This window comes from Salmo trutta, chromosome 22 (assembly GCF_901001165.1).
Source record: "Salmo trutta chromosome 22, fSalTru1.1, whole genome shotgun sequence".
NCBI classification, from domain to species: Eukaryota; Metazoa; Chordata; class Actinopteri; order Salmoniformes; family Salmonidae; genus Salmo; species Salmo trutta.
The window spans coordinates 24,259,750-24,274,547 of NC_042978.1; the positions used below are offsets into that span (position 1 = coordinate 24,259,750).

General features: G+C 42.6%; 1 protein-coding gene across 3 annotated transcripts in view; it reads left to right on the forward strand.

Annotated features, from left to right (window-relative positions):
• The window catches only part of nlgn1 (neuroligin 1), a 272,702-nt gene extending 258,480 nt beyond the window's left edge, over positions 1–14,222 (forward strand). For all 3 annotated transcript variants that reach the window (XM_029707330.1, XM_029707331.1, XM_029707332.1), the window contains 3 exons: positions 4,632–4,844; positions 9,032–9,821; positions 12,158–14,222. In XM_029707330.1, the coding sequence (XP_029563190.1) occupies positions 4,632–4,844; positions 9,032–9,821; positions 12,158–12,974 (1,820 nt within the window). In that variant the 3' untranslated portion in view covers positions 12,975–14,222. The remainder of the gene's footprint in view (positions 1–4,631; positions 4,845–9,031; positions 9,822–12,157) is intronic.
• The last annotated feature ends 576 nt before the right edge of the window (positions 14,223–14,798 follow it).

Consider the following 14,798-nt stretch of genomic DNA (forward strand, 5'->3'; position numbering starts at 1 on the left):
TCAGAGGACTTGTTGAAGTCATACATAGTAACTAGAAGTTACTAACTGGTATTAGGCTTCTGTGTTTCTTTTGATACTAATCTTGGCACCCAGAACCAAATCTTGCATTCATATAGCATACATAACGTCTTTACTATAACAGTGTCGGGAAAATAGTGTGGGATCTTGATGTGACAGCAAGCCATTCTCTGAATTCTTTAGTAAGCTAGAGCATGATATATGATACATTATGTAACTAATTAGTGATGTCTTTTATAATATAAATCACAATATTTTTGGAATGCTTTGATGATTTTCTACAACTTCAATGTGTTTCTATGGTAACATACGGTTCATACTTAATGCTGTAGGCCTATATGACATGGTAAGCCTCCCAATGACATTCTTAAAGGTTTTCTGTTTGCAGCCCTGCAGCTGAGACTACATTGAATTATTTTATCCATAGTGTATTTTTCATGTGCTATGGATTAGAGGTCGACCGATTAATCGTAATGGCCGATTAATTAGGGCCGATTTCAAGTTTTCATAACAATCAGTAATCTGCATTTTTTTAAACGCCGATTATGGCCAATTATATGGCAGGCTGACCACCTGTTACGCGAGTGCAGGCAGCAAGGAGCCATGATAAATCGCTAGCTAGCATTAAACTTATCTTATAAAAAACAATGTCTTAACATAATCACTAGTTAACTACACATGGTTGACTAGTTTAACTAGCTTGTCCTGCGTTGCATATAATCAATGCAGTGCCTGAAACTGTGTCACTTCTCTTGCGATCAGTGTAAGCAGAGTCAGGGTATATGCAGTAGTTTGGATCGCCTGGCTCGTTGCGAACAGTGTGAAGACCATTTCTTCCTAACAAAGACCGTAATTAATTTGCCAGAATTTTACATAATTATGACATAACATTGAAGGTTGTGCAATGTAACAGCAATATTTAGACTTAGGGTTGCCATCCGTTCGATAAAATACGGAACGGTTCCATATTTCCCTGAAAGAATAAACATTTTGTTTTCGAAATTATAGTTTCCGGATTTCACCAAGTTAATGACCCAAGGCTCGTATTTTTGTGTGTTTGTTATATTATAATTAAGTTTATGATTTGATATTTGATAGAGCAGTCTGACTGAGCGGTGGTGGCAGCAGCAGGCTCGTAAGCATTCATTCAAACAGCACTTTCCTGCATTTGCCAGCAGCTCTTCGCAATACTTGAAGCACAGCGCTGTTTATGACTTCAAGCCTATCAACTCCCGAGATTAGGCTGGCAATACTATAGTGCCTATAAGAACAACCAATAGTCAAAGGTCTATGAAATACAAATGGTATAGAGAGAAATAGTCCTATAATAACTACAACTTAAAACTTCTTAAGTGGGAATATTGAAGACTCATGTTAAAAGGAACCACCAGCTTTCATATGTTCTCATGTTCTGAGCAAGGAACTTAAACGTTAGCTTTTTTACATGGCACATATTGCACTTTTACTTTCTTCTCCAACACTGTGTTTTTGCATTATTTAAACCAAATTGAACATGTTTCATTATTTATTTGAGACAAAATTGATTTTATTTATGTATTATATTAAGTTAAAATCAAAGTGTTCATTGTTCACTCAGTATTGTTGTAAATGTCATTATTACATTTACATTTACGTCATTTAGCAGACGCTCTTATCCAGAGCGACTTACAAATTGGTGCATTCACCTTATGATATCCAGTGGAACAACCACTTTACAATAGTACATCTATATCTTTTTTGAGGAAATATATATATATATATAATTTTTTTATTTTTTTATTTTTATTTTTATTAGAAATATATATATATATATATTTATAAAAATCGCCCGATTTATTCGGTAGCAGCTTTTTTTGGTCCTCCAATAATCGGTATCGGCGTGGAAAAATCATAATCGGTCGACCTCTAGTATGGATTAAATGGATTACCTCAAAATTGGATTTCCAAAATGATACTTAGCGTAGCATCCACTTAGTTGACTCTTTGGAGTAATAACTCCTGTTTTATTGCCAAAAGTATTACATTCCCAAGCTTGTTGGTTTTGCATGTAAAACTGTGCTGTGCGTAATGAGTCTGTTGTGAGTCATTTCCAGGTAGACTAAATAAGATGTTTAATCGTCGAACACTATGAAATACCTTAAAAATACATATACAATTTAGCTTTCTCTCTCATTAACTTTAAATGGAGTTTCTTGCTAAGTTTTGACTACATTATAAACTTCTGTAAAATATGCAAAGACATAATCAGTGTTTGCATAGGAATGAACCATAGCACCACAGATAGAACAACGAGACAGATATTTCACCGGATGTGTAAATGTAAAGCATCCGGTTGGCGTTTCCACTCACCAAATATGTGTGACCCACCACCTGAATTCAGTCCTATGTAGCAAAATTTGAAGTTGTGTTTTTTACATTGGATAAAAAAGTAGAGACTCAGTGCTAGAAAATGGTATATCATACACTGCAGTTGAGGAACAATGGGTAAGTAATTCTGCTTTGAAAGTTGCTAAACTTGTAACCCCGCTTTTTTTTGGCCGTTGAATGTTTTGGTACACCTACTGGAGTGCTCTACTTTGTCTACACCAATTCAGCATTGTTCACACCCTCTTAAGCCTTAGCCCCACCCATCTCTTTAAGGTTTCACTTGTGAGGCCTTGTTCTTAACAGAGTGAGTAGTGTAGTAATCAACCAAAGATTTCAAGGCTAAAAGTGGTAAAAGTAGTAGCATACAATAAGGAAAAACTCCTAGGCCTATATCCTAATCTGACTTTGGTGCAGGTCATGTTGTTTTTAACGTTACCGTCTCTGGTAAACACACACTATATCAAATAAAATCTTAAGTTTATTTATCACATGCACAGGATACAGAAGGTGTAAACGGTACAGTGAAATGGTTACTTGCATATTTGCGTAGTAGAAATATCAAACAGTGTCCAGATAATTATTAGATGACGCTTACCCAGACACACTTGTCTAAATTGATGGGTCATGTGAAATAAATGTTATAACCACCACCCAGCCACATTAACTAAGTGGATGGGTCACTATTGTCTAGACATATACACATGTTCATGAAATACAATAGATGGCCCTAATCACCCCCAGACACACCTGGCTAACTTGATGGGCTATGTAATCATCTGGCGCAGTGGAGTCTTTTGTTTAGACATGTAGCTAGCTAACTATACAATGAACCGGCATAATCTCAACTCATACTACTACCAATACAAACTGATTGTCATAGCTGTAGTATGAATCTGCAGGTAGCTAAAACTAACCAACTAGGTTCAATGTTAGCTAGCTAGCGAACATTAGGCAATAACTAGGAATGCAAATGGCCTTCACATTCAAATATTATTATTACACAGATCATACACATGATATCTTACGAGCCAGCAAGCTAACGTTTGCTAGCTAGCAAACAGTAAGCTTTAACTTGCAATAAAAAAACGACTTTTGACAAAATTAGAAACGTATAATATCTGAAAATGTAGCGAGACTCTCCCCCATTTAAATGGATGAACACTTAACGGCAGACTGGAACCATTTAACTCTGTTTTGTTTGTAGCTACATGTTGTTTGGCCAGCATTGTTTCAATTCACTCCGATTCACACTTACTATGACGTGCAGAAAGTAGCCCATCACAACATTTTCCAACTGATCTGTCAATAGCGCCTGCTAAATTCAGCGCATCAATATTATTGAGAAAAGTAGCAAAGCTTTTGTAGTTCTCGATGGCTAATGTTATATATTTTAAAAAGATGCGGTACAAAGGATTATCAACACATACTGAGCAGCTAACGTTATAGACAGAAGCACGCTACATGGCAGACCAACCCAAACTCATCTCCTGGCATGTCCAGCCCATCCATTACCTCAGCCAATCATGGCTAGAGGGAAGGTTCCCCTACTTTTTCCGAGGCTAAACCAACTAGGCTCGTAATTATTCATTTTTATTCGTATTTACAGAGGGAATACAAGTTTGTTATTAAGGCACATGAAAATTCCTGAAGGCGTTTCTGCCAAAAATAATAACAAAAAAATAGACATTCAAATGCCTCTCTTGTGAAGTAGTGATGTGCGACATACACTTAGATTCCTGAAACGGGTCACATATGGTGGTGAGAGGAAGCCCAGTGGGAGAAGATGGAGTGAGATGGATTTGGCAAATATTCTGCAAATTTTCTCATCGATTAAACATTTGATCTCAATACAGTTTTCTGTTTCCAAAACTAGAATCTGTTATGAATAAAGTGGGCAACGTTTTGTAGACTTTCCCCTTTTCCAAAGTAAAAAAAACTGCATTGTTTAGAAGGAGTGCAAGGGAAAATGTAGTTATTGCAAACACACACTTCACAGAGTAGGCGTTCCCTAATAGAAATATGCAAATAAATGCTACAACACCCCAATAGGCTCTCGCTAGCTAATGCTTGGCTCTGCCCACCTCCTTGCTTGTTCTACCCACTATGATTAATTTGCTCCCATTGGAAATGACAGGCTGTGGTCTATCTTGGGTTAGTTATAAAAATATTTGGTAGCTTTGTGTTCATACCTCCAAGACAGTCCAGTTTATTGATCTGTTCTCTGTTTTGTTCTCTCTGTCTTCCAGGTTTCTTAAGCACTGGGGACCAAGCTTCCAAGGGAAACTACGGACTCCTTGATCTGATCCAAGCTCTGCGCTGGACTAGCGAGAATATTGCTTTCTTTGGTGGTGACCCTTTACGAATAACTGTTTTTGGATCAGGGGCTGGCGCCTCCTGTGTTAACCTCCTGACCCTGTCCCATTATTCTGAAGGTAACCGTTGGAGCAATTCAACCAAAGGTATAATGCAGAGGTTGCAACTTTTGAACATTTTCGGTGTCGCATGCCACCTTCATTACTGTGTGATTTGAGTTGATGTGAGTATTTTGTTCTGGAATGGCTGTATAAGGGTGCTTTTGATTATGTGATATGACACGCCACTGGACCTTATATTGTGTAAAACTCTTGAAGGTTTACTAACCCAGGGAGAAGGTTAAAGTTGACTAAAGCAGTGACCATATATACTGTAGAATCTGATGGTATTCCTACCAGAATACCAGACACAGCCCCATTTTATTTTGATTGTATCACTCTCTCATCTCCTAATCCACGTTCCCAGGGGAGCCCCAGTAAATGTTACCATGCCAGTGTATTGCTTCCTCTAATCTTATTGTCTTCAGAGATTAATTCCACAAAGTATTAATATTCATACCACAGTATGAAACACCATTCAGACGCAGTACGTCAAATCCTACTCACTGCTGCCAATGCAGGTGAATGACAACACTTTTACATTGAACGAGATTTGACAGCACTTTTCAGTGATATATGATCCTTTCCTATGTATTCCTCTGAGCCATCACCACAGGGTCCCTGAGGGCTCTGCTCCTACAACTTTGTAACAATTGCCAAAGTATATATTGAGATACACATAAAAATTATTATTATAAGAATTTATAGAGCTATTCATTACATAAATGATCTCAAAGTGCTTTAAAGCAACACAAAAAATACAAGCAATTTAGAAAACGACAACAACAACATAATTGATGGAAGGTCATGAGAGGTTTGGAAAGTTCATGGCTTGAGTGGTCATTGGAGGGAGGTGGTCAAAGGGGGAGAGCAAGCAAAGATGATCTCTGCAGCAAGTTCGGGGGCAGGCAGGCAGGCAGCACGGTGTCATCAAGGTGTCTCGCCATCCTTGCTGTCATTGTGGCTTCTCCAGTTCATGGACTCTGTAGCAAGTGGAGCTAGGCTTCACTACTACCAAAATGAAGAACCCACTTGGGTGAAGCTACAGCAGTGATGTGGCGGCAGAAAGCACACCACATTTCAATGATAATTAAAGAGTAGCCTTGTAACTTAGTACACCTTAGGATCCTCATCACTGCACACCTCAGCCATCTTGCTTTCGGGCTTCTCTTCATCCTCAACCTCCGGACACACATTTTACATTTACGTTTTAGTTATTTAGCAGACACTCTTATCCAGAGCAACTTCCAGTTAGTGCAGTCATCTTAAGACAGCTAGGTGGGACAACCACATATCACAGTCATAGTAAGTCAATTCTTTCGTTAATAAGATCACTATCATCAAAGTCAGAGCTAGTAGGGGCGGGGGGGGGGGGGGGTTGGGTAAGGAGGTGGTGTGTTGGGTTGTGTTGTGGGATTATTTAAGATACTCTTTGAAGAGGTAGTGTTTCAGATGTTTTCAGAAGATGGGCAGGGGCTCTGCTGTCCTTGCTTCAGGGAGAAGCTGGTTCCACCATTTGGGTGCCAGGACAAAGAACAAGCTTGGACTGAGCTGAGTGGGAGCTGCCCTCTCGTAGGGGTGGAAGGCCAAGAGACCAGAGGTGGCAGAATGGAGTGCTCGGGTTGGGGTGTAGGGTTTGAGCATAGCCTGAAGGTAGGGAGGTGCACCTGCTCCATAGGCAAGTACCATGGTCTTGTAGTGGATGCGAGCTTCAACTGGAAGCTTAGTGGAGTGTGCGGAGGAGCGTGGTGACATGGGAGAACTTGGGAAGGTTGAACACCAGGCTGCACCGTTCTGGATATGTTGCAGGGCATTGATGACACAAGCGGGGAGCCCAGCCAACAGTGAGTTGCAGTAGTCCAGATGGGAGATGACAAGCGTCTGGATTAGGACCTGCGCCTCTATTGATGTTGTAGAGCTTGAACCTGCAGGAGCGAGTCACTGCTTTGATGTTTGCAGAGAACGACAGGGTGTTAACAGTCCAGGGTCACGCCAAGGTTATTTGCACTCTGGGAGGGGGACACCGTGGAGTTGTCAACCGTAATGGAGAGGTCTTGGAGCGGGCAGGCCTTCCCCAGGAGGAAGAGTCTTGTTGAGCTTGAGGTGGTGGGCCGACATCCAAGCTGAGATATCTGCCAGGTACGCAGAGATGCGTGTCGCCACCTGGATGTCAGAAGGGGAGAAGGAGAAAAGTAGTTGTGTCATCCGCACTGCAATGATAGGAGAGACCATGTGAGGATATATATGATGGAGCTGAGTGTGCCTAGAAACGAGCTCTGGGTGACACCAGTAGTGAGAGTATGTGGTGCAGACACAGATCCTCTCCATGTCACCTGGTAGAGCCTGAGATGCCCAGCCTTGAGAGGATGGAGAGGAGGATCTGATGGTTCACAGTGTCAAAGGCAGTAGATAGATCTAGGAGGATGAGAACAGAGGAGAGAGAGTCAGCTTTGGCAGTTCAGAGAGCCTCCGTGACACAGATAAGAGCAGTCTCGGTTGAGTGACCCATCTTGAAGCTGGTTAGGGTCAAGAAGATCGTTTTGAGAGAGATAGTGAGATAGTTGGTCAGAGACAGCACCCTCAAGTGTTTTGGAAAGAAAAGAAAGAAGGTATACAGGTCTATAGTTTTTGACGTGTCAATTGTTGGTTTCTTGAGGAGGGGAGCAACTCAGGCCATTTTGAAGTCAGAGGGGATGCAGCAAGTGGTCAGGGATGAGTTGATAGGGGAAGTGAGGAATGGGAGAAGGTCTGGAGAAGGAGATGATGGGGTTGAGCGGGCAGATTGTCTGGCGGCCGGACCTCACTAGTCGCATGATTTCATCTGGAGAGAGAGGGGAGAAAGAGGTCAAGGCATAGGGTTGTTCTGTGTGAGTGGGACAAGTGGACCAATAGGCTGAGTGAATGAGGAGCGGATGTCATCAACCTTCTTTTCAAAGTGTTTGACGGCTGGCAATCGAATCAAAACAATTGCCTGCTTACATTAGCTAGCTAGCCAAACAAAGAAATGACATGCCAGCTTCAGTTGAGAAACTCGGTGGTGGATTCTGATGATATTCTTTAGCTATATTAATTGTTCATTCTTAAAATAAAAAGTTTGCAGGGAAAAATGCCAGAAATGTATTAATTATACAAATATTTACAAAATGTACAAGAGCTCTCTGCCTAGGCGACCTTACAGTGCCATGGCAACCACGGAATCCACATATACTGTAGCTGATGGGAGTTACAGTGAATGTGCTTCATTTCCGTGTTCTTCTGAATGTACATTTGTGGGTTAGATTGAAAGATTTCATATCAACATGTTTGAAAATGTGATAGTTAAACCAAGTTTTTGTTAACTTATTAGAATGATAAAAATACATGTTTACATGAAAATACATGTGATTTCTTGTTTATAAAACTTAGCAAATCATCAACATTTATAAAAAGCATGAAGTCAAAACTGAGCCCATGGGCTGTCATGGTAACACAGACTAGTTACCTCTCTTTACCTCTCTCTCTTTCTCCATCTCATTCCTTATCATCCCACACTACATGGTGTCTTCCTACAGTACCTGGCTTGTGTGGTGTGTCACATGTGTTTGATCACATGAAAACAGCAAGTTTTAATGAGCACTGTGCACCCTGTGTGAGAAAAGGATACAGAAAATGTTTTATGATAAGGCACATGGGTAGTTCATTATAAAAGCACTAGTATACAGTATAGTATTAGTATGTGATATCATGATAATTCCTGTGTAAAATGGAGTAACATGTTTGTCTACAAACCTTGGCAAACAAACTCTGAAATAGCAAGTCTGTCTGTTTGTAAAGCCCTAATCACTGCTAACGATGCAGATGTCTGTCAAGGCAATAGATAAATGTTTCCCTCTGCTCTCCCAGGACTGGCACAATAAACTAATCCAGACAAATTGACTTTTACATTTTTAAGGATTTGAGGAGAGTTATGTCAATTGCCTGCAAATGTAATAGCTGCATCAGTATCATCAAAGTAATCAATATAAAAAGGTATTCAACTTTTAAAGTAAAAGTAGGCTGTTTATCAGTGACATTCTGAAAATGATATACTGTTCAAGGGCACATTTTGATGTAAGTGTGAATACACATCACACTACATTTACATGTGTTAAGTCATGACATAGTTTCAGTGGTAGATGCATGTCATGTGTGTAATGCATTGTGATTCTATGAGGCGTTTTCTCACTCTGGTGGGCTTCTATCTTGTCTCTCTGCAGGACTTTTCCAGAGAGCTATAGCACAGAGTGGAACTGCGTTGTCCAGCTGGGCCGTCAGCTTCCAGCCTGCTAAGTATGCTCGCATGTTGGCCAAGAAAGTGGGCTGCAACCTGAAAGACACGGTGGACCTGGTGGAGTGTCTGCAAAAGAAGCACTACAAGGAGCTGGTGGATCAGGACATCCAGCCTGCACGGTACCACATCGCCTTCGGGCCTGTTATTGACGGTGACGTCATCCCAGACGACCCCCAGATCCTCATGGAGCAGGGCGAGTTCCTCAACTATGACATCATGCTGGGCGTCAACCAGGGCGAGGGCCTGAAGTTTGTGGAGCTTATCGTAGACAACGAGAACGGGGTCCAGGCCAATGATTTTGACTACGCCGTGTCCAGCTTCGTGGACGACCTGTACGGTTACCCGGAGGGAAAGGACATTCTGCGGGAGACCATCAAATTCATGTACACGGACTGGGCTGATAGATACAACCCAGAGACCAGGAGGAAGACCCTACTAGCCCTGTTCACTGATCACCAATGGGTGGCTCCGGCCGTGGCCACAGCAGACCTCCACTCCAGCTTTGGGTCACCAACGTACTTCTATGCCTTCTACCACCACTGCCAGACAGACCAGGTGCCCCCCTGGGCAGACGCTTCCCATGGCGACGAGATCCCCTATGTGTTTGGCCTGCCCATGATTGGCCCCACAGAGCTATTCCCCTGTAACTTCTCCAAGAACGACATCATGCTCAGCGCTGTGGTGATGACCTACTGGACTAATTTTGCCAAAACTGGGTACGTGCGGTACTGAAACCTATTTTAAAATGTTGTGTATGTGCGTGCATGCATGTCATACTTACACATTTCTCTAGTTAATGAATTGAGTACCATTTTGGTTGTGTTCATTTTTATGTTTTTAAAGCTTGGACAGGATATCAATGTCATTGTCTCATCCAATTTTATTTAACATGCTGTTAATTAATGACAAATGACAGTTTCCATGAGAGTGCAATTCTCGAAAGAAAAACATTTGAATCCTTTTTTGCATTTCCTTTAAGCATGTACTGTAGTCATGGAAATAATTGTTTTTTTGGAACATAATGGAGGACCATGGCTTTTTCCCTCTGCAGCCAAAGAGCCCAATGGGACCATCGGGATACTATTGATCTACATACAGTACCAGTCAAAAGTTTGGACACACCTACTCATTCAAGGGTTTTTCTTTATTTTTACTCTTTTCTACATTGTAGAGTAATAGTGAAGACATCAAAACTATGAAATAACACATATGGAATCATGTAGTAACCAAAAAAGTATTAAACAAATCAAAATATATTTTATATTTGAGATTCTTCAATGTAGCCACCCTTTGCCTTGATGACAACTTTGCACACTCTTGGCATTCTCTCAACCAGCTTCATGAAGTAGTCACCTGGAATGCATTTCAATTAGCATGTGTGCCCTGTTAAAAGTTAATTTGTGGAATTTCTTTCCTTCATGCATTGGAGCCAATCATGAAGGTCAGTCACTGCGGACCATTTCAAGAACTTTGAAAGTTTCTTCAAGTGCCGTCACACAAACCATGAAGTGCTATGATGAAACTGGTTCTCATGAGAACCGCCACAGGAGAGGAAGACCCATAGTTACCTCTGCTGCAGAGGATAAGTTCATTAGAGTTTACACCCTCAGAAATTGCAGCCCAAATAAATGCTTCACAGAGTTCAAGTAACAGACACATCTCAACATGAACTGTTCAGAGGAGACTGCGTGAATAGACTGGTGGAAATTTGTCCTTTGGTCTGATTTTGGTTCCAACCGCCATGTCTTTGTGAGACGCAGAGTAGGTGAATGGATGATCTCCACGTGTGGTTCCCACTGTGACGCATGGAGGAGGAGATCTGATGGTGTGGGGGTGCTTTGCTGGTGACACTGTCTGTGATTTAATTAGAATTCAATGCACACTTAACCAGCATGGCTACCACAGCATTATGCAGCGACACGCCATCCCATCTGGTTTGCTCTTAGTGGGACTATCATTTGCTTTTCAACAAGACAGTGACCCAACACACCTCCAGGCTGTGTAATGGATATTTGACCTAGAAGGAGAGTGATGGATTGCTGCATCAGATGACCTGGCCTCCACAATCACCCGACCTCAACCCAATTGAGATGGTTTGGGATGAGTTGGACCGCAGAGTGAAGGAAAAGCAGCCAACAAGTGCTCTATAATGACACAGGGCGAGACCCAGATGCAGACACAGGAGGCAGATGGTTCGAGTCTCTGATATTTATTGAAATACAACGGGCAGGCATTGAGCAGGTCGGGGACAGGCAGAAGTTCATAAACCAGGTCAGCGTCCGAAAAGTACAGTGGGGGCAGGCAGGCTCAAGGTCAAGGCAGGCTGAATGGTGAGGCAGGGGGGCTCAGTGTCAGGGCAGGCAGCCCGGGTCGGAACCGGGAGGGCTAGATAAACAGAGACTAGGAAAACAGGAGCACGGAAAAACACGCTGGTAAGCTTGACAAGACGAACTGGCAACAGACAAACAGAGGTAAAATACACTGGGGTTAATGAGGAAGATGGGCGACACCTGGAGGGGGTGGAGACAAGCACAAAGACAGGTGAAACAGATCAGGGTGTGACATGCTCAGCATATGTGGGAACTCCTTCAAAACGGTTGGAAAAGCATTCCAGGTGAAGCTGGTTGAGAGAATGCCAGGAGTGGGCAAAGCTGTCATCAAGGCAATGGGTGGCTACTTTGAAGAATCTCGAATATGAAATATATTTTGATTTGTTTAACACTTTTTTGGTTACTAGATGATTCCATATGTGTTATTTCATAGTTTTGATGTCTTCACTATTATTCTACAATGTAGAAAAGAGTAAAAATAAAGAAAAACCCTTGAATGAGTAGGTGTGTCCAAACTTTTGACTGGTACTGTATGTAACAGTAAATTAACATTTAACACAGGGCACATACGAGATCTATGCTTCCACATTGCATTTCGCCAGTTTATGATGGCTCTATATGCCATTCCCAGACAATGTTGCTCATTCTGCTGGAAGTAGCCTCCATTCCTCATGCTGTGTAGTGGTGCTTTACTCATACTAAGTTCCCCCTTTCCCGTGCAGTGACCCCAACCAGCCAGTCCCCCAGGATACCAAGTTCATCCACACCAAGCCTAACCGCTTCGAGGAGGTGGCGTGGACGCGCTACAACCAGAAGGACCAGCTGTACCTCCACATTGGCCTGAAGCCCCGAGTCAAGGAGCACTACCGAGCCAACAAGGTCAACCTGTGGCTGGAGCTGGTGCCCCACCTCCACAGCCTGAACGAGGTCACCCAGATCATCTCCACCACAACCAAGGTCCCTCCACCAGAGGTCACCCCCAGGACACCAAAGAAGATCCCTGTCAACACCAAGAGGCCTAACCCACCTCCCTTCCCCACCGAGACCCAGGACAGTCAGAACCAGCCCTTCCTGGTGGACCAGAGGGACTACTCCACAGAGCTGAGCGTCACCATTGCCGTGGGCGCCTCGCTGCTCTTCCTCAACATCCTGGCCTTTGCGGCACTCTACTACAAGAAGGACAAGCGGCGGCACGACGTTCACCGGCGCTGCAGCCCCCAGCGCAACACGACCAATGACCTGGCGCACACGCAGGAGGAGGAGATCATGTCCCTGCAGATGAAGCACACGGATCTGGACCACGAGTGTGATGCCATGCACCCACACAAGGTGGTTCTGAGAACTGCCTGCCCGCCAGATTACACGCTAGCCATGCGACGCTCTCCGGACGACATCCCCCTCATGACCCCAAACACGATCACCATGATCCCCAACACCATGCAGGGCCGCCAGTCCTTGCACAACTTCAACACCTTCCCCAGTAGTGGACAGAACAACACCCTGCCTCACCCACACTCACACTCCACCACCAGGGTATAGCCGGACGGACGGACGCTGACACACACAGCACACGCCAGAGCTCACACCCAGCCTGAATCAAACGGATGTGGAATAACTTCTACTCCTGTGAATATATGAAAGGAATATAGGAATGTTGCTGGGACGGGAGAATAATTTCATTTTATATAAAAGAAGATATGATTAAAAGTACAAAAATATTTCAAATGAAAAAATTCATAAAGAGAAGGATCATTTTTATTTCTGGTATTGCAACATAACAAGGTCAACTTTTCCAGCTATAGATATCGCCTTCGGAATTTTATAAACGATTGCTTGACCCTGTTATCATGGAAAAGAGAGAAACCTCAGTGGAGCCTCAGAGGAGTAGCAGGGCCGCTTTGTAAATGAAAGAAAACATATTGTTTTCCTGAGGCATCAAACTGTAGATTACTCTTTCTGGAGCCAAGATGAGATGCCGCTTAACCAATTTAGGCATGTGTTACTCTACAAGTAGAGGCAGTGTAAGATATGACAAAAACTATCTACAGAGAGGGGGAAAACTCTTAAAGAATATGCACAATGTAGACATTTTTTAAATGTCTTGGATTCTTTTCATCAATTTATTTTTGGGGAACAGTTTTATTGTATAGAACCTATTTACATATCTAGATATGTACACAAAGCACCAATGCTGTTTAAGTCCTTCTTGGGCGTCAATACCGCAAATCTGCCAGCAGAACAAAAAAGGGGGGATCCACTGGCTTTCTGGCAGATACAGCTTCATCACACAAGTGCTGTCTATACCGAGAGCTGGAGGACAAAGGATACTGGATATTTTTAGCACGACGCGCATGACAATTTATCTGCTTGATGGCTGTTCTGCTGATTAAGTCATAATTAAGAATACTTTTCATCCCCATTGGATTGGTTTGAAGGAACACTACTGATTAGCTTACAAATCCACAGGACTTTGGGAATGGTCACATGGGTGAAGGTCATGGGTCATAATTGGGGACAGCAGGGGAGGGTGGGCTTATGGTAACTACAGTACATACACAATAGCTTGAGTGAACATGGGTATAAGGACTAGTTTTGTACAATTTGTGTTGGTACAACTTTTTGATAGTGGTGAATCACTCGCTGTTTGGGATCCCAATGGAGGGACCTTTCATTGTACTCTTTTAGTTTGGATCAATGTTCTTTGCTATTATACATATTGGGTTTCTTATCACCACTCTTGACTAGTTCAAGACCACTTTAATGTAGAAAAGTAATTACCTGCACTGTTGATCCTTTTTTTTTGGGGGGGGGGGGGGGGTTCGTATGAATGATTCCTGAACACAAAGCGTGCCCAGGGCTATGAAGAAGGGAAGGTGAAGACTTGGAAATAGTAGAACCTCTTGACTGCATAGATTTTCTTTCCTCCTATTATCCTTTCATAGAGTATGTTCCGTAGCGCTGTTTAAAGATTAATGCGTATAAATGTGTAATTGAAGCGAAGAGGCCCTCCGCTGACATGGTTGATTAGGGGGTCCTCTCATCCTGTCGTCACTGCAACTCAACACAGAGAGAGAGAGAGATAGAGATCCAGGAACTCCCATGGTACACCTCTCCCAGGCAGGGAACAGTGATCAGTCAGATTCTTGCTCACTGCAGTAGAACCGGTTTGCCATCACCCTCGTCTCTCACAGAGTAAATGCCATTTGCCTGTTTTTTTTATTTTCTACTGAAGATGCTGTACTGTATCATATCAGATTTTCTGGACTTTTAGTTCTCCTTTTTCTTTAGCATAGTTTACACATGCCTTGGTGTCACATTGTACATGCCTGTCGGCATGCTACCATGACTGTCCCACTAACCCTT